Below are 23,323 nucleotides of genomic sequence, written 5' to 3'. Positions count from 1 at the left end.
CACTTGGACAGTTACAAGAAAGGAGGCCGGGCATCTGGCTTCAACCATACAGAGACCAATGTCTACAATGTCAAGCGGCTTCTACACGTCAAAGGGAAAAGGAACATTATGGCCAGAGAGGTGAGCCTGAGGCCCAACCAGGGTTTGACTCCTACATTTCACGTAAGCCACACATGGTGATTGGCTGCCTCTTTTGATCCCTCCGTCTGCTCTTGTACCTCCTCACCTGCAGGTGGAGATAAGCTGGGACAGCTTTAACCTTGGTGATGTGTTCCTCCTAGATTTGGGTAAAATCATTGTCCAGTGGAATGGCCCAGAAAGCAACAAGCAGGAGCGGCTGAAGGTATTGTTTTACCGCTGACCAAAAGGGTAGCAGGATGGTTTGGATTGTGGAACTTCTCCTCATCTGAGACTCTATGACACTTGGGAATTTTGCAAAACTTTCTCTTCGCTCCTGTTGTCCCTGGGTCAGATCTGTCCCTTCTTAAGGTCCTATTGGCCACGGAGTGGAGAAGAGAAGAATTCAATCGCCGAAGATTCTTCCCTTGCAGAGAAAAGGGGGGGGGGGAATTGTAAGACAGATGGAAGACAAACACTCCTTTGTTATATTTGTTCCAATAGCATCACAGACATAGATTGTTTTGTTAAATAGCGGGTTCTTTGGCGCAGGAATGAAGACGAGGTAGCTGAGTACAGGGAAACTCATATTTTATTTTGTGCAGAATCTGTACTGAGCAAATGACTGCAACTAGCTGCAATATATAGTCTAGCCCCTAGGCGGCAGCCAATAGGTTTGAAACAACCATTGCCCCCTAAGGATAGCCAATTGTAGCGCTGGAGACCTGTAGTCTGGGTTTCTGGAGAGCCGTTAGCTGCTCCAGCAACCCACGTGTTATTACTATGAGCCCAGTACATAACAGTTTTAATATATCAGTTTCTGTGGATGTGAGATATAGAACTTTCTTTGAGCTGAAGACCTTATTCCAAATCCAGAAATTGCTAGGATAAAAAAAATGGGGCTGTCCCAAACTGAAAACTAAATTTAATATTTAATGAAATCATTTCCTATCATTTTAATATAAATTAAATCAATGTCCTTATCAAGATTTTCATGTGTTTAACCATTTCTCTCTCTCTTACTGCACACAAATGAAGATTTTAGGGGTAGCATTTAGTGTTGTGTGGGGTCCTTGGTGTTTTCTGAGCTTGGCGGTTTTCTTGCAGATGTTCCATTGCCAAATTAGGTAACATCACAAGTGCCTAGTATGGTAATGAAACATATGCAAGAAAACAACCAAACTCAGAAAGTAACAAGGACCCCACATTTCAACCCTGAGCTATAAATATTCCCTTCTATTTAGTGTTTTTGTTTTTGGAGCATCACACCTAAGGCCTTTGCAGCTACATGGATCTCTAGAGCTTCATCTTGTGTATCTGTGGAGTACATGAAGCCACAGAGAGCTAAAAGAAGTTATGAAATGAGCTGTATCTGCTTATGGTAACACCGTGGCAAGCATAACTCGGAGGAAGAGTGTATGGTTAGGATGCAAAAGGTCTTGGGTACCATCCCTACAAACTTCAGAAAAGGCAGAGACAATTTGAGGTTATCTGAAAGACCATCTCTTCCCTGAGAGACATCTACCAGTCCCATTAGGTCTGCAGAGAGACATGCGGTGGGTCCTGTCTGCAAAGGTGTTCCATCTGACAGGGTCTAGGTAGGAGATGAGCCTTTTCTGCCATGGCATCCACCTTCTTATGCATAATCCTTCATGGGGTGAGGTTAGTCCCATCCCTTATGGCCTTCCATAAAGTTCTCAAAATGTGTTTGTTTTCAGCAAGCCTGGGGATCTCCTGGTAATAGGAAAGCTGCACGCTGGTTATATTGCATGTAAACATATTCCCTTTCAAGGCCTTCTTTATCAGTGTTTATACCTTTAATGGGTTTACAAAATGTTTTAATTCTTGGTTTTTACTGTACAGTCATTTTGGGTGAGATGGCTGGCCCTATAACTTTGACAAATAAAAAAATAAATTACCTAATACAGTACATAGAGGTCTTCAAACTTGGCCTTTTTATGACTTGTGGACTTCAACTCCCAGAATTCCTCAGCCAGCGTGCCTGGCTGAGGAATTCTGGGAATTGAAGTCCACAAGTCATAAAAGGGCCAAGTTTGAAGGCCCCTGAAGAGAATCAATGCCACCCAAGATCCACTGAACTGACCTAGACAGTAGTCCAATTGCATACGAGGCAACTTCCCATGTCCCTTCTTTCTTTATTAGGCTATGCTTCTTGCCAAAGATATCCGCAACAGAGAACGTGGAGGCCGTGCTGAAATTGGGGTCATAGAGGGTGATGATGAAGAAGCCAGTTCAGATTTGATGAAGGTGTTGGAGAGTGAGCTGGGAGAAAGGACTCACAAAATTGAACCTGCCGTTTCTGATGAGATAGTGGATCAACGGCAGAAGGCCAGCCTCTTCCTCTATTAGTATGTTGAAAAGTTTTTACTTGTGGCCAAGACTTGACCATAGGTGATGCAGCCATTGTACAACAAGGCTCAACTATGAATATAAATGATACTTCCATTGAAAAGATGTTATATTACTCATAGATGGAGGTGGATTGGAAGAATACAAAAATTGCCAAATTCAGCTTTTGACAACACTTTGAAAATGAAAGGAAAAGTGAGATTTGGGGGAAACTGGAGTGCCTTACATGGAGGTTTGTAGAATTTGGTGTGTCAAGGCAAGGAGAGAGGAAAAATGAAAGAGATGGCAACTGAAGGGAAGGGAAGTGGAGCCGACATGCAGAGTGATGGTAGAGACAGATTAATGTCAGCCAGGCAAGAAAAGCAGGAATAAGTACCGGTATGTCGATCTTGATAAAATAAACCTTATTGGACCAAATTTGTAGATCTGTGAATGGTTTTGAAACCAAAACCAAAATTATCTCTGAAGCTACTGTAGTTATCTTTGAAACTATCTCTGAAGTTTATCGGAACTTCTTCACTGCTGCTACTTACTTGATAGGAAGCTATTTTTCCCAGATTTTTTTTATTTTAAATACAGGTTTTAAATCTGTAAAATTATAGTCAGATTGTAACTTAACCCACATTTTTGCTCTAGGTCAGGGATATATACTTGCTGAACATTGACAAATCATTCCACCGTGCCAGATCATTGTTAATACAATCAGAAGCTAAATACCAAGACATTAAAACAGAAAAGGAGCAGCTGATGAATCACACAACTGAACAATAGTTTCTCTGGATGGATTCATACATGCTTATACATCAGTTATTTATAGTAACTCAGTTGGCCCCTGCATTAGAGAAGGAATGGTAATTGTCTCTTTGGAAATGGGAAGTATTGATATAGGTATTTGATTTGTAATGGTTAATTTACTCTTAATCAATCAATTTACATGTACCTGTGTGACCTCAGAATCAAACTTCACACTAGATACTCTGGGAAGAATGAATCAAATCTGTAAGGAATTCTAAAAGAAATAGTTATGGAATTCTGCCATTTCCAACACTCAGACTAACCAACCAAGCAATTTTCTCTTCTTTTCTAGTGTTACAGACTCTGGAGGGCAAATAGAAATTACAGAAGAAGCCAAACGTCCTCTCAGGCAGGAATTATTAAACCACAATGTAAGTCTAAGATTGACATGGCATAGGTGGTGCTAAATTGAGCTTCTTAGCTCCAAAACATCAAGAGAGTAGCCTGTTGGATTATTACATAAAGTGGATTGAAGCTCTACATTCTTTTGCTGACAATGTTTCCCTAGAAATATTGGATTAAAATCCAAACATATGGGAAACATACGAGGCAGTGTTTTGGCACAAGATTTTGGAGACATAAGTTTGTGTTTGCTATGGTCAATTTAATCGCAGTTTAGTCAGAAAGCCCTATTTTCTGCCAAATGATATTCTTGGATATGAGCCAGACAGCTTGGAGATTTGAGCAATTGGCTAGGCTAAAATGTGACTGGCTGAGTTGTATCACAGTGGGTTGCGTGAATATAGCTGGGGATACCTGAATGCTACAAGTGGAAATATTTGTTCACTTGTCTGTCATTTGCTGCTCTCTACAATAAACTTGACCTTATCCTGCTACTACACAAAATGTATCAAATATTTTTGCTCACTGTCCAGTTTAAGTTTGGCATTAGAGAGGGGCCTTAGATGTGCTTCAGCCTTTGCTGAAGAGGGATTTCTGGGAAGACTAAGACTCCTGCCTTAAAACCTGCCTTTCCCAATGACTGTAAAACCAATTCAGCAGCCACTGAAAGCCATTTTTCCACTGATTTGAACTATTTTTTTTTGCAGTAAATGATTTAAACTATTTATACCATGTTCTTAATTATCTTCTTTTGGCCTTAGGATTGCTACATTCTGGATCACAGTGGGATAAAAATCTATGTCTGGAAGGGAAAAGGGGCCACCAAGTTGGAGAAACAAACAGCCATGTCAAAAGCCCTGGTATGGTGGAACAATCCAACTCAACTGTCCGCTTCCTAGTTTTCTCTTTTTAAAATTAGATTCTAAATAGATTTCTTAAGGAAAGTAAAGCTTACATGCTCCAGTTGCTAGTGGTGTGAAATATTTAAAAGAATTATAACACACTTATGTGTGTTTAAGATCAGTGTTAGTTCGCAACAGGCTCTATTCTAATAGAACAACACAAGCACAAATGGACAGCCATTTGTCTGAAATGGTATAGAGCAGGGGTGTCAAACTGCCGGCCCATGGGCCGGACATGTCATCAGGAAACCGTGCCCACCCCATTGCCGGCAATGGAGAAAAAGCTCCAATATGTCTCGGGATGTCACATGACGTTGCGAGTTTGACATGTCTGGTATAAGGTTTCCTGCCTGAACAGGGGGTTGGACTAGATGACCTCCAATGTACCTTCCAACTTTTTATTGTTGTTGTTCTTGTTATTATTGTTATTATTATTATGCCTTTGCAGGTTGTATACACACAGTGATCACTAGATAGAGCAGGATCTTCAGCAGGCCAATGGTTTGCATGAACTACTGCTTAGATCTGCCCAGGGAAACTCTGAATCAGTCCTGTAAGACAGCAGAGTGAGAATCTTAGGTAACTTTGCTGCCATCTTGTGGTTGTCTGAAGTTTTGCAGCCCAGATATGATAATATGTCTAAGAAAAATTACTGGAGAGAAAAGGCAAACCATATACTTCTATCATATTTTTCCCCTTTGGGGTCTGCAGTGTTACACAAACAGCAGAAAAGAAGTAAGACATAGTAAGCCAAAAAAATACAGCATATGGAAAAGGAAAGAAAATACAGGTATATTTGATTTATACTATCACTATTCACTCTGCTTCTATGGAACCTTTGCTCATGGCAAACCATCTTTGCTTGCACCCCATCCATACTCTCCTTTGTGTATTCCCTTTTATTTTAAAAAAGTTTTGTAGGATTTTGTCATCTCTGTTTGACCACAATTTTCTTCATCTTCTTTCCTTTGACCTGCTCTCCTAAATCATTTCTTTACGACCCAATCACCTCAAAAGACTTTTTTCCTCTACTGATCACTGATTTGGATTCAATCCAGGTTAATTCATCACCCTTTCGAAAGGCTTTCTTTTATCATACATACTTCAGATGTACTCCATTCTCATGGCATTTGACTTACTCACCCACACAATTCTCACTTCCCTAGAATCAAGTCAGCAGAATCATGCTTACATACAGTAAATAGCCGTTTTTGCTTCTGTTATCTAATTTGGCAGAACAGAGTTTAAGTATATTGTGGAAACAGAGTTGTTCTGCCATTTGTCTGGTTCCTGTAGGAATTTATTAGGAAGAAAGGCTATCCTCCCAGCACCAATGTGGAGACTGTACATGATGGAGCAGAGTCGGCCATGTTCAAGCAGCTGTTTCAGAACTGGAAAGTCCAGGAACAAACCGTAGGGCTAGGAATAGCCTACAACGCAGGAAGAATCGGTAAGAAAGATCTTGTGGCTGAATACGACGCCGAATGCCATCTGAAAAGAGAATTAAGTAACATCCTCATCTGACCCTTTCCTGCGGTTGAAACCAACTTGTAACAAGGCTTCAGGCCTACAAAAATGCAGACTGCCATTAGATGGCACCAAAGAATTAGGGCTCTCTGGGATTTTTTGCTGCTATTTAGCGATCACCTCAAGTTATAGAGAGTAAATTTGGTATACTAGCTAAGTGCTGGGCTAGAAACCAAGAGACTAGTCCTTCCGTGGTCATGAAAGCAGGCCAGGTCCTGCTTTGCAGTCCAAACAACCTCACGAGGATCATGTGAGGAAAATAGGAGGTGGAAACATTATATGTGGCATCCTGAGTTGTAGAAAGTAAAGGTAGAATCTAAATATAACGATTTCCATACTGAAACTATCTCATCAACATGATCTGGGGATGGATGGAATTTTTAGGATGAAAGCATGAGCATTACATGCGCACAAACACACACACACACACACACACACACACACACACACACACACACACCACTGCTGTAGGCTGGAAGTATGAATTGGGACCCCTCAGCTGTTCAGTCATTATTCACCTCTGCACAAATCCTTGCTCCAGTCCTCAAAACAGATAGCGACAATCTGTCTCTCCCTCTATTCCTCCCTAATATTGCAATTCTCAAGAGGGAGATACTCAGTGGCTCAGTGGAGGGCCACCTATTCTTCTTGCCTAATTCAGGCCCATCTGATTTGTGATGTGCCTCTATTTAATCATGATGTTTAAATGCCTTTGATTTCTTTAATTTCACCCATCTTCCTGTGAGAGCATGCTTTACACCTTACAGAGCTCTGGTCTAAAATGATCCCATCCTTCCTTTCAAGCTAAGGTGAGCCAGGAGGGATTTGACGTTTCGGCTTTGCATGCTTTGCCACAGTTGGCAGCCCAGGAGAGGATGGTAGACGACGGGGAAGGAAAAGCTGAGGTGAGAGTTACAATTTCTATTCTGCTGTGGAAGCTGGATTTTCTCTGTTGACTTTCTTGCGAATATAAACCAACTTCTTTTTTTCCTGTTTCTTAAACTGAATTTTCTTGATAGGAAATAGAGAATTCTGTAGGCACAGAGATGCTGTTTTGACAACATAGCACCGTCATCATGCCAGGCATGATATATTCTGAGGTCTGTAAAAGCACTCCGTGATGTCATGCTGACCACATGTCCGTGGAAACATCTTCGGACAGTGCTGTCTCAATGGCCTTGAAATGGAGATGAGCACCGCCCCTAAAGTCAGCAACGACCAGCGGAGTAAAATCTGCAGGGACTCCACTTTACGTTCCTATTATATAGACTGATTTTAAACTATGAGTGTTTGTCTCTTCGCTTTTGACATTTGGAGGGATCCATATCTGTGCTTATACATATGAAAGGTCACAAATGCTAGGACTTCCAGTGGCGGCGCGGCGTCGAAGACAGCCGTTTCGGGCTGTCCGCTTCGCAGCTGTGTTTTTCCACCGAAAACAGCGCCGATCAGCTGTTTAGGTGGATTTGAAGCCCCCTCCTCGGGAGAAGAGGAGGGGTGAGGCCCCAGGTAGGGGTTGAGCTCTCCGGGGCCGCCTGAGCTGAAAGCTTGGGCGGCCGAAGGATTGAGCCCCCCCGAAGCCTGGGTTGGTCCGAGCTACCCAGCGTCTCTGCTCCGGGATTTTTGGAGCAGAGCCAGGCGTTAGCGACCACCCATGCCAGAAGGAAAGACTTTGGAGTAATAAGGAGCAGGCAGAGCGGTACAGGAGGTCAAGGTGGAATGGATTTTTATTTTTACTCCCTAGCTCAATGGACTTTATAGCTTTAAAGTGAAAGTACGCAACAAGTGAAAGTGGGGAAAGATGGCGGCTAAATCTTCCTCTAAAGTTTTTCGGAGTGCGGGAAATTCCCCGGTGCAACAGACATCTTTGCAAGCTATGCTTCCTCCTGCACCTCCTGTGGCATTGACGCTTAAGGACTTACAAGATGCCTTTGCAAAGCAATCCCAGGTAATGTCAGAAATGATGGATGATAAGATGGCAAAGCTGGAGGAGAAACTGGAGAAACGAGGAGAGGATGAAAGAGAAGTTTAATGTAATGGAGGAGAGGATGGAAGAGAAGTTTAGTGCAATGAGGGTAGACATTTTGTCTACAGTTGAAAGCATGGCTGAATGTGTGCAACGTTTGGACGAAAAAGTGGAGGATCTTAGTCAAAAGAACTCTATACTAGAAATAAAGGTACTGGAGAATGAAAATTTAAGGGATAAAATGGACGGAGAATTGAGCCTTGTCGAGTACCATCAGATGCAGTATGCTATTAGAATCAGGGGCTTAAAAGAGAATCCTAAAGAAGACTTAAAGCAGCTGATTTCTGAGGCTTTGGAAGCAGTATTGGGCCAGCCAGCATCTGAAATAGAGGGATGTATGGATAAAATCTTTCGTGTAAATTCATGGATTGCAAGGCAGAGGAAGCTACCTAGAGATGTGGTGGTCTATTTTACAAAGAGAGCAACTAGAGATGAAGTTATTCAAGCTGCTTATGATACTAAAGTTGTGGTTGCTGAGCAAGAAGTCCTGGTTCTAAAAGAGATTCCTCCAAAGATTTTAAGGAGAAGGAAAGATTTTGCATTTCTTGTACAGGAACTTAAGCAATGTGATATTAAGTTCAGATGGGAGATTCCAGTTGGATTGGTGGTGATGCATGAAGGTAAAAGATATCGTCTGGTTACTGTGACTCAGGCGCGTGATTTCTATAGCAATGTTTTAAAAGCAACCCCTCTATCACTCCTGGAAGCTGCAAAGGGATCTGGAGAGGGAAAACCTCAAGAGGCTGAAGGTGGGCAGACAGAGGAGAATGGTGCTGGAGGGGATCAAATTATAGCTTCATCGGCTGTTGCTGGAGAGCAGAGGTTGACGCGTGCCGCTTTAAGACGAGCAAGGCAAGTACAAGAGCAAGACCAGCAGAAGTTTATGGAACTCTCAAAGCGTACTTACAGTGAAGCTGTGGGAGGAGCGCGGCCCAAAGAAGATACAGGGGCTATTGGGGATGTGCTCCAAAAGCTTCGGGGCGCCAAGCATGGCGACTAAATTTCTAACTTGGAATGTTAATGGATTAAACTCACCACAGAAGAGAAAGAAAGTTTTTCAGTATTTAAAACAATTTAAGATTGATGTTATATGCTTGCAAGAAACGCATATTAGGGTTATGGACCAAAAGTATTTATCGAACTCAAGGTTGGGCACGCAATTTGTTGCCTCTGCGATGAATAAGAAAAATGGAGTGGTTGTCTACGTTCAAAGTACTCTAACAGCGGAATTAATTGAAGCAGATAAGCAAGGAAGATATGTTATGATAGATTTGCTGTTAGAAGGCAAAAAAACGCTTCTAGTTGGACTGTATGCTCCTAATCAACAACAAGTTGATTTTTTTAGTTTACTTCATATAAAGCTTACTCAATTGGATTACAAATAGTTTATTTTTATGGGGGACTGGAATGGTGTTTTGGACGTACGGATGGATAAGGCTGGTTCTTTTAAGCGTGTTCCGAGTCATGCCAGATTGCCTAAATCTTTTTTTGAAATGAAGGATGATCTGGAACTATGAGATATCTGGCATGACACACACCTACATGAAAAGGATTATACTTTTTTTTCTGACAGACATCAAACTTTTTCCAGGATTGATTTTATTTTGTTGACTAATGATTTTTTTCCTAGGATTAAGAAGGTAAAGATCTGTGCAAGAACTATTTCTGACCATAGTCCAGTTTGGTTAGAGATCAATAAGGACAATAGGGATAGGCGCTCGTGGCGCGTAAATGAGAATTTGTTTAGAAATCAGAGAAATGTGGAAGAATGTAAACAGCAGATGAAGGATTTTTTTGAAATTAATATGAACAAGGATACCTCTATGGACATGGTTTGGGATGCTAGCAAGGCCTACATGAGAGGGGTGTTGATATATATGAATAATAAATACAGACGTACTTTGGAAGCCAGAAGGAAAGAATTGGAGAATGAAATTAGGGAAAAAGAAAAGGCCTTAATTTTGAACCCATTGGATGTGAAGACTAAGGAGGTTATTAAGCTATTAAGAGGACAATTTGATAAATTGATGGCTGATCAAGTGGCAACCAATTTGCGGTTTGCCAGGCATAATACTTTTTGCAATGCTAATAAGCCAGGTAGATGGCTAGCTTACAGACTAAGGAAAAAGCAAAGGGCTTCTAATATAGATAAAATTGAACATAAGGGAAAGGTTGTGTTTCAACAGGATCTTATTAAGGAAGCCTTTGTGGATTTTTATTCTAAATTATATGCTAAGGAGAAGATTAATGAAAAAGACATTGATGTATATTTGGAGAACGCTAGCATCCCGGTTCTTACGCAAGTACAAAAAGAGGAGATTAACCAATTGATAACAGAAGAAGAAATTCTTATAGCAATTAAGGAATTGAAGGTGGATAAAGCGCCAGGTACGGATGGTTTGACTGCGGCTTACTACAAAAATTTACAATTAGAGTTGATAAAGCCATTAAAGGAACTGTTCCAGACAATTCAGAGAGGGGGAAAGGTGCCACCGTCTTGGAGAACTGCTTTTATCTCTTTGATTCTGAAGGAAGATCAAGATGCTACTCAAGTAAAAAAACTATAGGCCGATATCACTTTTAAATACAGATTACAAGATATTTGCTAAGGTGTTGGCTAACAGATTGATGAGGGTTCTGCAACAGGTGATTCATGGGGATCAAACTGGGTTTATTAGTGGTAGGCAAATGAAAAATAATGTGAGGCATATAGTTGATGTGTTAGAGTTTTTGGAAAGGAACAACCAGATCCCTGCGGCGCTAATTTTTTTAGATGCTGAAAAAGCTTTTGATCAATTGAACTGGCAATTTTTGATGAAAGTTTTAGATAAAATGAATTTTGGGGATAAATTTTTGCAACCAATTAGGGCATTATATCAAAAACAAACTGCCCGAATAATAGTTAACAATAGTTTGACTGAAGCATGTAATATTGAGAAGGGCACAAGGCAAGGGTGTCCGTTATCACCTTTACTATTTGTGTTAACATTGGAGATATTACTGGTAAAAATATGGAATTCAGAAAGAATTAAGGGTATACAAATAAGAGATCAGGATTATAGATTGAGAGCGTTCGCAGATGATCTGGTTGTTACGGTGACCCAGCCGGAGAACTCTGTTGTGGACATGCAATATGGGAAGGTTTCTGGATTTAAAGTTAATGCACAAAAAACTAAAATTCTGGCCAAAAATATGACAGTATCGCAAAAGGCTCTTTTAGAAGGATTAACTGGATTTGAGATTGCTAAAAGGGTCAAATATTTGGGGGTGTTTTTGTCACCCTCTAATACAAAGTTATATAAAAATAACTATGAAAAATTATGGGGAAAAATTCAAAAAGAAATGGAGAATTGGGAAAAATTGCAATTGTCTTTGCTGGGAAGAATCGCAGCAGTGAAAATGAATGTCCTGCCTAAATTTTTATTCTTATTTCAAATGATACCGGTTCTTAAGAAAGATTCTAATTTGGAAGAATGGCAATGGGGTATCAATAAATTTGTTTGGGCAGGGAAAAGGCCACGAGTTAAACTTAAGATTATGCAGGATACTCGAGAAAGAGGTGGTCTCAAAATGCCCAGTTTTAAATTATATTATGAAGCTGCTGCGTTAGCAGGAATAAGTGATTGGATTAATTTGACACAAGAGAGATTATTAAATCTTGAGGGCCACGACTTGTTATTTGGCTGGCATGCATATTTGTTGTATGATAAGAAGGTAGATAATGTGTTTAAAGTGCATATTTTAAGACAGGCATTGTTGAGAGTTTGGAAGAAGTATAGACATAAGTTAGACTGTAAGATGCCATTGTGGGCAATTCCAAAACACGCAATAGAAAACATAAATGTTGGTTTCAAACATGATGTGACTACGTATAAGGAGATTTTAAGTTTGGAAAGAAATGTCTGGTGTTTGAAGCCGTACAACCTCTTGCGAGATGAGAAGATTGTTCAAACTTGGTTTCAATATACTCAGTTACGGGCCAGGTGGAAAGAAGATCAGAAAATTGGTTTTGCAATGACTGATGAAAACTTGATAAAGCAAATTAGAAATCAGGGTCCAGCACATATCAAACGGATATATCTTGCATTGATAGAAATTGATTCAGAAACAGAACTTGTTAAAGATTGTATGATAAAATGGGCCCAGAATATCCAAGAAGTTATTACAATGGGCAAGTGGGAAAAGATCTGGGTGAGGAACGTAAAATTTACACAAGCTCAAAACTTAAGAGAGAACTTTTATAAAATGTTTTATAGGTGGCATTTAGATCCTAAAAAGCTTGCAAGTATGTATCCGAATTATCAGCCAAAATGTTGGAGGTGTGGTGGCGAAGATGCAACATATTTTCACATATGGTGGACCTGTAAAAAAGGTTAAGGCTTTTTGGATAAAAATTTGGTGGAATATGCAGAAGATTTTCAAGCAAAGGATAAAGTTTTGTCCGCAATTCTTTTTGTTGGGTATAATTACAGATGCTACTGTTGTGGACACTAAGTTGATGTTGAATTTAATTACAGCAGCAAGACTTTTAATAGGTCAATATTGGAAGAAGGAGGAATTGCCGACTATAGAAGAATGGACTTTAAAGGTTTCTGACCTGGCAGAAATGGCAAAGATCTCAGCTTATTTGAAAGATCATTCGCAAGAACGTTATATTATGGAGTGGAAAAAATGGATTGAATATATCCAGAATAAATATGGGACTAAAAAGTTTCATTTAGCATTTGAATAAATCTTCCTTTCTATTTTCTTTTTTTTTTCCTTTTTATATGTAATATTAGTATTGCTTGTAGTTATCTTATATGAGCTAGAGAGTGATAGATTTAAGAATTTATTGTTGGTAGCATATGGATGATTATGATTGTTCTTTGTTTTTATACCCTGTACTTAGCTCTGGGAAGTCGGGGGGGGGGGGAGGGGGAAAGGGGGGGAGGGGTAGGGAGGGATAGGTGGGGGGAGGGGGGATTGTTAAAGATAAAATGTATTTTAAAACTTTTCAATAAAAAAAAAAAGAAAGGTCACAAATGCTAGAATGTTGGAAGCGTGAAAAATATGCCTGCTGGAATCTGGTGTGCTTCCAGATGAAACTATTAATGTGAAAACACATTTGTCTTCTTCACAGGTTTTTACTGAAAGTCCAGACAGAGTTATCATCAATTTCTAACTATCCCACATTTTCCTATCATTTCATGTATATTCTTTTTTTTTTCATTGCAAGTAAGGATTTATAGGAAATATCTGTAATATCTACGCAGGTCTTGACATGTCAGTTAGTCAACAGGTGTAGGTAAGGTTGTGCATCCATTCCAACTACCAGTCCACAAAGCAAGTGCCTTGTGGTGTTTCTGTTGTTGTTGCTGTTGTTACTACTACTACTACTACTACTACTACCTCCTCAGGGTGCCTCCAATCAAAGAATGTTGACTGGTGGCCCCCAGGGGGAGGGCATTCTCTGTGGGCGTGCCAGACCTGTGGAACCGCTTGCCGGTTGAGCTCCGGATGGCCCCCGACCTTCGCTCCTTCCGGCAGGATCTAAAAACTTACTTATTTGAGCAATCCGGCCTGGTCTGATGGGTTTGGGGGTTGGGGTTTTAACATGGTTTTTTAATTATTGTATATATCGGGCATAATATTTAATTGTTTTTTAACTTTTGTACTTTGTCTTTTAGTATTTATTGCCCTGTACACCGCCCTGAGTCCTTCGGGAGAAGGGCGGTATAAAAATTTAATAAATATAAATATAATATAAATATTATACTACTACTACTACTACTACTACTAGATTCAAGGTACTAGTAATGGTGTTTAAAGCCCTACATGGCAGGGGTCCGGAGTACCTTAGGGAACACCTGCTGCCGGCATCAACTTCCCTCCGCCCTGTGCGTTCCCACAGAGAGGGCCTCCTCAGGGTGCCACCGGTCAGAGAATGTAGATTGGTGGCCCCCAGGGGGAGATCTTTCTCTGTGGGCGCCCCAGAATTATGGAACCAGCTACCAGTTGAGCTCCGGATGGCGCCCGATCTCCGCTCCTTCCGCCGCGACCTAAAAACATACTTGTTCGAACAAGCCGGCCTGGCCTGAGGGGGGATTGGGGGGGTTTATTATTATTTTATTGGGGTTATTTATTATGTATTAATTGTTCTTTTAATGGGCATGTATTTAATTACTTTTAACTTTTGTAATTTTGTATTTTATTCTTGCCCTGTACACCGCCCTGAGTCCTTCGGGAGAAGGGCGGTATAGAAATATTAATAAATTAAATTAAATTAAATTACTACTACTACTACTACTACTACTACTACTACTACTACTATTCTGGACTGTCTCAACAAGTCAAAAGTTAGGAAGGCTACAATTTTTTTCCAACAGCTATATGTATCCTTTGTTTCGTCACCTCTAGGTCTGGAGAATTGAGAACCTGGAGTTGGTAGAAGTGGAGAAACAATGGCATGGATTTTTCTATGGTGGAGATTGCTATTTAATCCTGTATACCTATGAATTGAAAAATAAGCCACATTACGTACTTTACATTTGGCAGGTAAGTGTAGAATCTCTAATGTATAGCTTCTTCACAGGTGTCCCAAAGGTGCTTTTTCAAAAGGCAACTGGACTTTCTTGTTTTTTCCTTGAGGACATTTTGCTTCTCATCCAAGAAGCTTCTTCAGTTCTTGCTTTGAACTGAAGAAGCTTCTGGGATGAGAAGCAAAATGTCTTCAAGGAAAAAAAAACCACAAAAGAAGTCCAGTTGGTTTTTGAAAAAGCCTCTCTGGGACAACTATAACCTGGATGACTGAGAATCTCCATAGGCATTCTTAACAGGTCAATTTCTTTAAATTCAGACCAGGACTGAATTGCCCTTGTTGTTGTTGTTAGTTGCGAAGTCGTGTCCGACCCATCGCGACCCTATGGACAACGTTCCTCCAGGCCTTCCTGTCCTCTACCATCTTCTGGAGTCCATCTAAGCTCACGCCTACTGCTTCAATGACTCCATCCAGCCACCTCATTCTCTGTCGTCCCCTAATTGCCCTTAACTGACATAATTGAACTACATTTCAAGATTTACTTATTGCTCATTCCAATTATCCCAAATTGGGTAAAAGTGGGTTTTGTTTTGGTAATAACACATGAACCTATCACAACAGGGATATTTAAATTGACTTAAAGTGTTTTCCCTACATTGGGTAAAAAGGACATTCTGCTAGGGGGTTTGGGCTCATGAAGGAAAAAAAAATTGGGAAGCACTGACTTACACACTAGGCAATGAAAGAATTATTCTCCAAGGCCTAAGAATATTTAGGTTGTACTAGAATTTGCTATAAAGTGATTTGTTTCCTTGAACCCTCCCTGAATCTTCCTAGGTCCACAATATATATTAGCAATTTCAAGAGAATGTCCTCCATAGAGTCTGTGGAGAATCTCAGTCATCCAGGTTGTCCCAAGAGCTGAAGAAGCTTCTTGGATGAGAAGCGAAACATCTTCAAAAAGAAACACAAAAAAGTCCAGTTGCCTCCTGAAAAAAAGCACCTTTGGGTCTTCCATGTAGATGGCACTGGAAACCCTGATTTGGAGCCAGATCTGGAACAGGCCCAGATCTTTATTTCTGTGTCATTGCCTTGTTCAAATCCTCCCCCCCCCCGCCACCCCTCACATGTTTTTAGCTGTAAAGGAGAAAAAATAAGGATAAATGTCAAAATTTCAGTGAGACAACTGATATGAGGACAGAGACAGCCCTTTTCAAATTTGCTGATTTCATCATAGTTGTCTCAACTATGATGAAATCATAGAGACCGAATCTCCACAGACATCTCATCATAGTGTTTTACAACTGAAATGTCAGAGCTAGTTGGGAATAAAGATGTCATATTTCCTTGTGAAGTAGATTTATATCATCTCTTGCAATTAATCCAAAGTGTTAGTAGCTACTCTTATAAAATCTGAATTCAAATCTCTCCCTAACAAGCTTAGATAGACATGGAGAGACTTTACCTACATAAAAGTTTTGTGAAATAGATTAGACAGAGGGATCCTGATGTTACCATCAGCCAGTGATTATAGGGCTAAATGAAGATTTGAACCCAGATCTCTCCAGTCTAATTCCAAGACCACTAATGAGATATCTCAGGGGCTGCCACAAAGAAGAGGGAGCCAAGCTATTCTCCAAAGCACCTGAAAGCAGGACAAAAAGCAATGGATGGAAACTAGTCAAGGAGAGAAGCAACCTAGAACTAAGGAGAAACTTCCTGACAGTTAGAACAATTAACCAGTGGAACAACCTGCCTCTAGAAGTTGTGAATTCTCCAACACTGGAAGTTTTTAAGAAGAGACTGGACAGCCATTTGTTTGAAATGGTATAGGGTTTCCTGTCTGAGCAGGGGGTTGGACTAGATGACCTCCAAGGTCCCTTCCAACTACTACTACTACTACTACTACTACTATTTTTTTATTATTATTATTATTATTATTATTATTATTATTATTATTATTATTATTATTATTATTATTATTATTATTAAATTCTTAACCAATGTACTGTAAGTGTAAGATGACAATAGCAGCTACATATCCTTCTAACTTAAACCATGTGATGTTTTCTTTGGGTCCAGGGACGCCATGCAACAGTGGATGAGCTTGCAGCCTCAGCATATCTTGCTGTGCAAATGGATCAGCAGTTCAATGGGGAACCTGTGCAGGTCCGAGTGAACATGGGCAAGGAGCCACGTCACTTCCTGGCCATTTTCAAAGGCAAGCTTGTTATCTTTGAGGTAAGAAATGGGATCATGCAGCATCTGCTCTCCCACAAAAATCAGGGACTGAAACACAACATTTGATACGCAGCAACGACGATACCCATAGAAGATAAATATTACATTTACTGCAGATCTGACACTCAAGAGAAAATTGATGCAAGATGTTTATTCATGGGGGAGGGGAGGCTTGCCACCGAGCTGATTGCCAAAATAGATAATTCATGCTCAAAAACTGCTGGAAATGCAATAATCAGGACTGGCTCACTTTTTGCACACAATGATAATGATGTAAAGTTCAAAGACTATGGAAGATTGACTTTTTTCTTCTCACCACTAATTTTCTTGTTAAGCATTTTCTCAAAAAAGCGTACAGAATTGGCTCTGTGGATGCTAAAAGATACTAGGCTACCTTATGCGTCTTACTGTTCATTATAAGTCCTTTGTGAGCATGCTTCAATGTCAAAAAATAACCTTGCACTTAAATAACTAATGTGTTAATGGGTTTTTTTAACCTAGAGACCATTTATGGAGTATAATTCTGCACAAAAACATGTACCTCATCTGCAGTTGATTTTTCCTAACATAATATTTTAAACTAATAGATTTTGTCTGATTCAGGATAATAAGGATGGACTTCCTTAGCTTGGCTAGAAACTCCCACAAACTACTTATTCAGATGGGTGATTTTTAATTACACTGCCTGCCAACACTCATTTAATTTGATTCTGACAATGGCTTTTAAGCAGTGGATGGTAAGATTGGAGTTGACATTTTATCCTTCGTGAGCTGTTGCATTTTGGGGTTGTTTCTTGGGCTTAGTTTTATCCTATGGAAAAGCTATGGAAAAAACTGAATCTGTGATCAGGTCTAGGGTTAGCAATCCCTGAAATCTAATTTAGAACAAGCATGAAGTTTAAATTCAGATTGAGATTGTATGTATAGTGAGCATATTGCATTTTCTTTTTGCTGAGTGTTACTCATGGAAAAAAACTATGGGACAAATATATTCTGAGGGGGGGAAAAACCCTGTACTTATGCTTAGAGTAGGGACTGACAAAGGACTGTGATGGTTAGATTTGGAGTGCTTTTTTATATTTAACACAAAGAATCTCACATTTCCCTTTTTGCTCATCTTTCCTTCAAGGCAAAAGCTATGGGAAAAAGACATTTAATAGAGAATCTCCAGATAATTAGGGTTAACATGCCCTGAGGTCTGAGCTCATAACATGTGTGAATGTTACACTTGGAGTACAAAATAAGTGGAACTCTTACATTTGCATTTTGCATCTTCAAATTTTGCCCTTAGTGAAAAGTTAGGGCAAAAGTTGAGGGGGAGGGGAAAATCAGCCCTTAGGTTAGGGTTAGACTTTTTTGAAGTCTGGAATCAAAACAAGTGTCACAAATTCAGGATGCCTTAATATTGACATTGGGTGTTTTACCTTTCTATTTTGACTCAGTTTTACATCTGTAGAAAACCTATGGGAAACAGCCATGCAGAGGAAACTCTGAACTTACAGTTAGGATTAGGCGGCTTTGAAGTCCTGACTCAAAATAACTTTTTGACAATTAGAATGAGGTGCCTTTTTAAGTACAGTGGGCCTTATACATTTCCATTTTATCTCACTTTTGCTGCAGGGGAAAAAAAACACCATTCTGAGGTGGAAAATCTGTACTTAAGAGTTAGTTTTCCTTAAAGTCTGAACTCAAAACAATTGCGACTGCTAGCTTCAGAGTAACTTTTAACGGACAGTGGGATTCTTTCATTTTTGTTTTGATTCAGTTTTCCTCCTGGGGAGGAAAAACAACAAACAAGCAGATAAATAAAAACAAATCCAATCCCTTTTCAAATAAAGTCTGCAATTCTAGGTAGCAATAGGCTTCTCTGAAAATGATAGTGAGAGAAATATTGGATGGCATTTTATGGATAATGAGCGTGTTATGTTTGCTATGTGACTCTGTTTTGCTCCTGGATAGAAGCTGTGGGAAAAAGCCATGCAGTATAAAATAAATGATTTAGTTAGCCTCAAGTTAGGTGCCCCTGACATTCAGGCTCCAAATGAGATTGAGAGAGAGCAACAATTGTTTCTTGGGAAACTATTTTATTGGGGTGGGGGAATTGTATGGGTAAAAACCTCTGCTAAGGCCTCAGCTTGTATTGTCATGTTGGCTGATGGATTTCAGAATGGGTCTTATGTTTTTTTAGTTCCGTCATGTCCGTGAAAGAGGCAGATCCTCCAGAGCAGCTGCCCTGGAAGATACATCGGGGTTGAAACAAACAGAAATAAGTTATTTTCAAGAGATTACATGTGGCAGAACAAGAAGCAATGGATGGAAATTAATCATGGAGAGAGCAAGCCTAGAACTAAGGAGAAATTTCCTGACAGTGAGGAGAACAATTAATCAGTGGAACGGCTTGTCTTCAGAGGTGGTGGATGCTCCAAAACCAGAGGTTTTTAAGAAGAGATGGGACGGCCATTTGTCTGAAATAGTAGGGGGTTGGACTAGAAGGCCTCCAAGGGCCCTTCCAACTCTGTTATTAAGTAACTTATTGAATGCCTGGAATGAATACAGGAAAGGAATAAACTCAAGAGCTTTCCTTTCTTGCCTATGAATGTCTGTGATGAGGAAGATACTAAAGAAGTAGAAAGACAATGTTTGTTCCGATTAAAAGATTTTATGATGAACGGGACAGCATTAAAGGTCTTTTGCTATCTGGCGCGCTCCCACACCACTAGTTTCAATACCTTCAAATAAGCAGCTCTGCAACAAAAGAATGAGGGAAACAAAAGGGAATTTTGAGAATCTGAAAAGTCTTACAATTCTTAATACTCAACATTTGTTAGGCCCAGTGGATAGTGAAATATGTCTTTGTTAAGTCGCGGGATCGCAGGAATGACGAGACAGCCAGGGCGTGTGTGTAGCAGACCTTTTATTTTGCTGGGTGGTTTCCGCTGAGGAAGGGGTTTACCTGGCGTGCTTTTATACCTGCCCAGGTGAATGCCAGCCAATGGATTCAAACCTGGGCTTCCCATCACTGCAGGTAACCAATCTCTTTAAACCCCGGCTTCCCGCCGGTATGGTTATAGCCCGGAGCTGTCAAACATGTTTGAACCAAGCTTTCCCGCCAATTGCGGTTATACCCTGGAGCTGTCCAGCTCCACACCTCCTGTTGTGCTGTCAGCTCGTGTATGTTAGCTGCATACACTACAGTCTTAGAATCTGAACAAGTCAAAGATTATATGATTAAATGGATGCAAAAGTTGAATATGCCAGTAGAAATGGAGCAGTGGGAACAGCGACAGTATTAAATTTTCTTCAAATATTATACTCAGGGAGAAGTGATATAAGATAGGTTACTATTGCTATAGTTATTCCAGTTAACAGCTGTTAAAATTAGCAGCTCTGTTTCCCTGAAATGCAATAAACAGGTTGAATCCCTCTTCCATATATGGTGACTAAGTTGCATAATTCCGATGACTTTGGAAAATAAGTCATCACAGAAAAATTTTGAAAGTCATAATATCATTCCATCCTGAAATATATTTTATTAAATTTTGATTGATTATGTGCCATCAAGTCAATGTTGATCCTTAGTTACTACATAGATTTTTCTCCAGAACAACCTAACCTGGTCCTTCAAGTCTTCCACTGATTGCATGACAAATGAAAACTATTCAGCCAGTTTTTAACCTTATGAAATTGCAGGTGATCTTAGTAATAAAAGTCTAAATTGCATGGTATCTTCCAGATGTTTCAGCCTACAACTCCCAGAATCCTTTGCCATCAGCCGTGCTACCCAAAGCTGATGGGAGTTGAAGGTCTGAACACCAAGAGGGTGCCTTTTGCACCACGAATTTGGTTTGCAGCAAAGCTGGTTTGTTCTTCCTTTTTGTCACATTCTCTGCAGGGCGGGACATCCAGGAAAGACAGAAATGAGCTGGAACCTCCAGTGAGGCTCTTCCAGTTCCGTGGAATAGAGACCTTCAACAGGAAAGCCGTGGAGGTGCTGGCTTCTGCTGCTTCTCTGAATTCCAACGATGTCTTCTTGCTGAAGACACAGGGAGACCATTACCTGTGGTATGGCAAGGTGAGACCGAGAGCTTTAGAAGTTGAAGGAGGAGGAGGAGAATTTCTTCATTAGCCTTCCATTAATCTCCACGTCCTTAAGACAATGGCGTTTACTGTACTACTTTTACATCACAAGGAAGGGCGTGCATTCATACATGCACAGTTAAAATAAAATGATTATTTGGCATGCAGAATCTAGGCTTTTAGGGAAGAAGAGAATTCACTGATTTTTATTGAAGAAAGTTGGATAGTATTTCTAACAATGGCTCTACTTCTCTGTGTTTTCCACACACACACTTCTGTGGTTCTGTGGTTTTTACGGCAGGGTTGTAGTGGAGATGAACGAGAAATGGCTAAGGAGCTGGCTGCTATTATCTGTGATGGACTTCAGGAGACTGTGGCTGAGGGACAAGAACCGGCTGAATTTTGGGAGCTGCTCGGAGGCAAAGCCCCTTATTCGAGTGATAAAAAGTAATGACTTCTAACTCAATCATTAATATTTTGGTCTTCTTCACTAAGACTGTTCACTAAGCCTAGTGTGAAGTCTTCCAAAGAGGCCATTTTTATTTTTATGGGGTCTTTAACTGGGCCTTTAACTCATAAATTAAAACTATTTCTGTAGCTATCAGTCATTACTCTGTATAATATTTTTTGCGCTTAATGTTTATGTTTGATGTTTGAATTTGTGTATTTGTACACTAACCCAAATATTTAAGTGTATTTTGCTGGAAACCTGACGCATTGATTTTAAGGATTTGGTAGCACCTTTGAAGGATAAACGGTAAAAGAAAAACAAGAACTAAGGGATGAAATGTATCAAGTACAGCTGAATTAAGAATTTTTTTCAAAAATTATTCCATTGGCAGGATCTTCCCACTAGAGTTCAACCCAAAATGCTCTTATTAATAAAAAGAAGGACCACCAGAGCAGATTTCTTGAGGGACCCTGAGACTGCAAGGAAAGCAGAAAAGCTTCACTGGGCGAAAAGCTTCCCCCAGATGCAATAAACTATTTCATCCATGAGAGATTTCTGCTATATACAACTAATACGAATAAAAGAAGGTCAGGGAAAGAGTCAGCTGACCTGCAGCTTTGTTATCCAGCCTCCATCCATATAATTTTGGAGCTTCTATAAGTGAGATCTAGAGCAAGGGTGGAAGATTGGTAGCTCTCCAGATGTTGTTGAGGATGCTCCCAGCATCCCTCGTTACTTGCAGGGTTGGTTGGATCTGCAGGGACAGTTCAGCGACCTCAGTGGTTGCCCATCTTGAAGGACCTAAGTCACCTAATCCATCTTTGTCTTGCAGACTGCAACAAGAGATCCCTGATCATCCTCCACGGCTTTTTGAATGCTCCAACAAAACTGGACGTTTTGTGGTCATTGAGATAACTGACTTCGCCCAGGATGATCTGAGTGAAAGTGACGTTATGCTGCTGGATACTTGGGACCAGGTGATATTTTGGAGTACCTAACGTTTTTTTAGATGTCCTGTAGTTCATATCTCTGATTTCCTCGTGTTTTAATCTTGTTTAATATTAGAGAGTTAAAGGCAATTTTTGATACCTTAGTTCCTTTTAGCACTAGAGGCTTGTGCTATATCTTAAGATACATAAAAGATAGGTGATAGATAGAAGATAGATACATAGACACATAAACAGTTTATGTGTTTAGAGGTTGAAGTGAAAATTTAGCTAAAAGGATAATAGCAAAACCATTAACTCCAATGTTCAATTATTTCCATCTAGAGCAGGGGTGTCAAACTGCCGGCCCGTGGGCCGGATGCGTCATGGTGAAACTGCACCCACCCCATTGCTGGAAATGGGGAAAAAAGTCATAATACGTTGCAGCACATCATGTGACATTGCGAGTTTGACACCCCTGATCTAGAGCATGCAACATGCTTCTCTCCACTGAAGCTAAATGCAAGGAACTTTGTAATGTACCTCTGTTTAACTAAGACATCATGTCACAAGATATAATGACAGCTACTAGCTGGGATGGACTTCAAGGGACTCACAAAATCATGGAGGAGAAAGCCTTTAATGACTATTAGACTTAAGTACCGAGTACAACTTTGAGTAGCAGACAGCCTCAGTTCTTAAGTGGCAGCTATTAGGAAGGGGGTGGAAAAGGATTAGCACCCTTGTGTGGATTTTTGAACATGCTGTTAGTTACACAGAATACTGGGCTGGATGAGAAGTTAGCCTGACCCAGAAGAGCTCTTTTCATGCTCAAAATGTTGTTAAGCTTCTAAGATAACAAAAGCAGCTTCTCTGACATAGGCTTCATGAAGGACAAATATATATATATATATATGACGGTCTAGGATAGGATACAACTGTCACTGTTTTTCTGTGTTTCTAAAGCTTACATGAGCAGCTGGTAGCCTCTAGGAAGGCGTGGGAGCTCTTATAATCTGAGGTACTGAG

The 23,323-nt window shown here is 40.1% G+C and overlaps 1 protein-coding gene across 1 annotated transcript in view; it reads left to right on the top strand.

Annotated features, from left to right (window-relative positions):
- Positions 1 to 23,323, top strand: part of AVIL (advillin) — a gene marked incomplete at both ends in the record, with an annotated part of 32,815 nt that overhangs the window by 4,683 nt on the left and 4,809 nt on the right. The window contains 12 exons of the mRNA XM_083352078.1: positions 12 to 120; positions 233 to 343; positions 2,281 to 2,486; positions 3,575 to 3,653; positions 4,386 to 4,484; positions 5,823 to 5,976; positions 6,858 to 6,958; positions 14,479 to 14,616; positions 16,682 to 16,840; positions 20,733 to 20,912; positions 21,219 to 21,364; positions 22,201 to 22,345. Coding sequence (XP_083208204.1) covers positions 12 to 120; positions 233 to 343; positions 2,281 to 2,486; positions 3,575 to 3,653; positions 4,386 to 4,484; positions 5,823 to 5,976; positions 6,858 to 6,958; positions 14,479 to 14,616; positions 16,682 to 16,840; positions 20,733 to 20,912; positions 21,219 to 21,364; positions 22,201 to 22,345 — 1,627 coding nt within the window. The remainder of the gene's footprint in view (positions 1 to 11; positions 121 to 232; positions 344 to 2,280; positions 2,487 to 3,574; positions 3,654 to 4,385; positions 4,485 to 5,822; positions 5,977 to 6,857; positions 6,959 to 14,478; positions 14,617 to 16,681; positions 16,841 to 20,732; positions 20,913 to 21,218; positions 21,365 to 22,200; positions 22,346 to 23,323) is intronic.

Source organism: Vipera ursinii (assembly GCF_947247035.1).
Source record: "Vipera ursinii genome assembly, chromosome: 2".
NCBI lineage: Eukaryota > Metazoa > Chordata > Lepidosauria > Squamata > Viperidae > Vipera > Vipera ursinii.
Note: the sequence above shows the minus strand (reverse complement) of the source record. Positions and strands in the feature narration are given on the sequence as shown.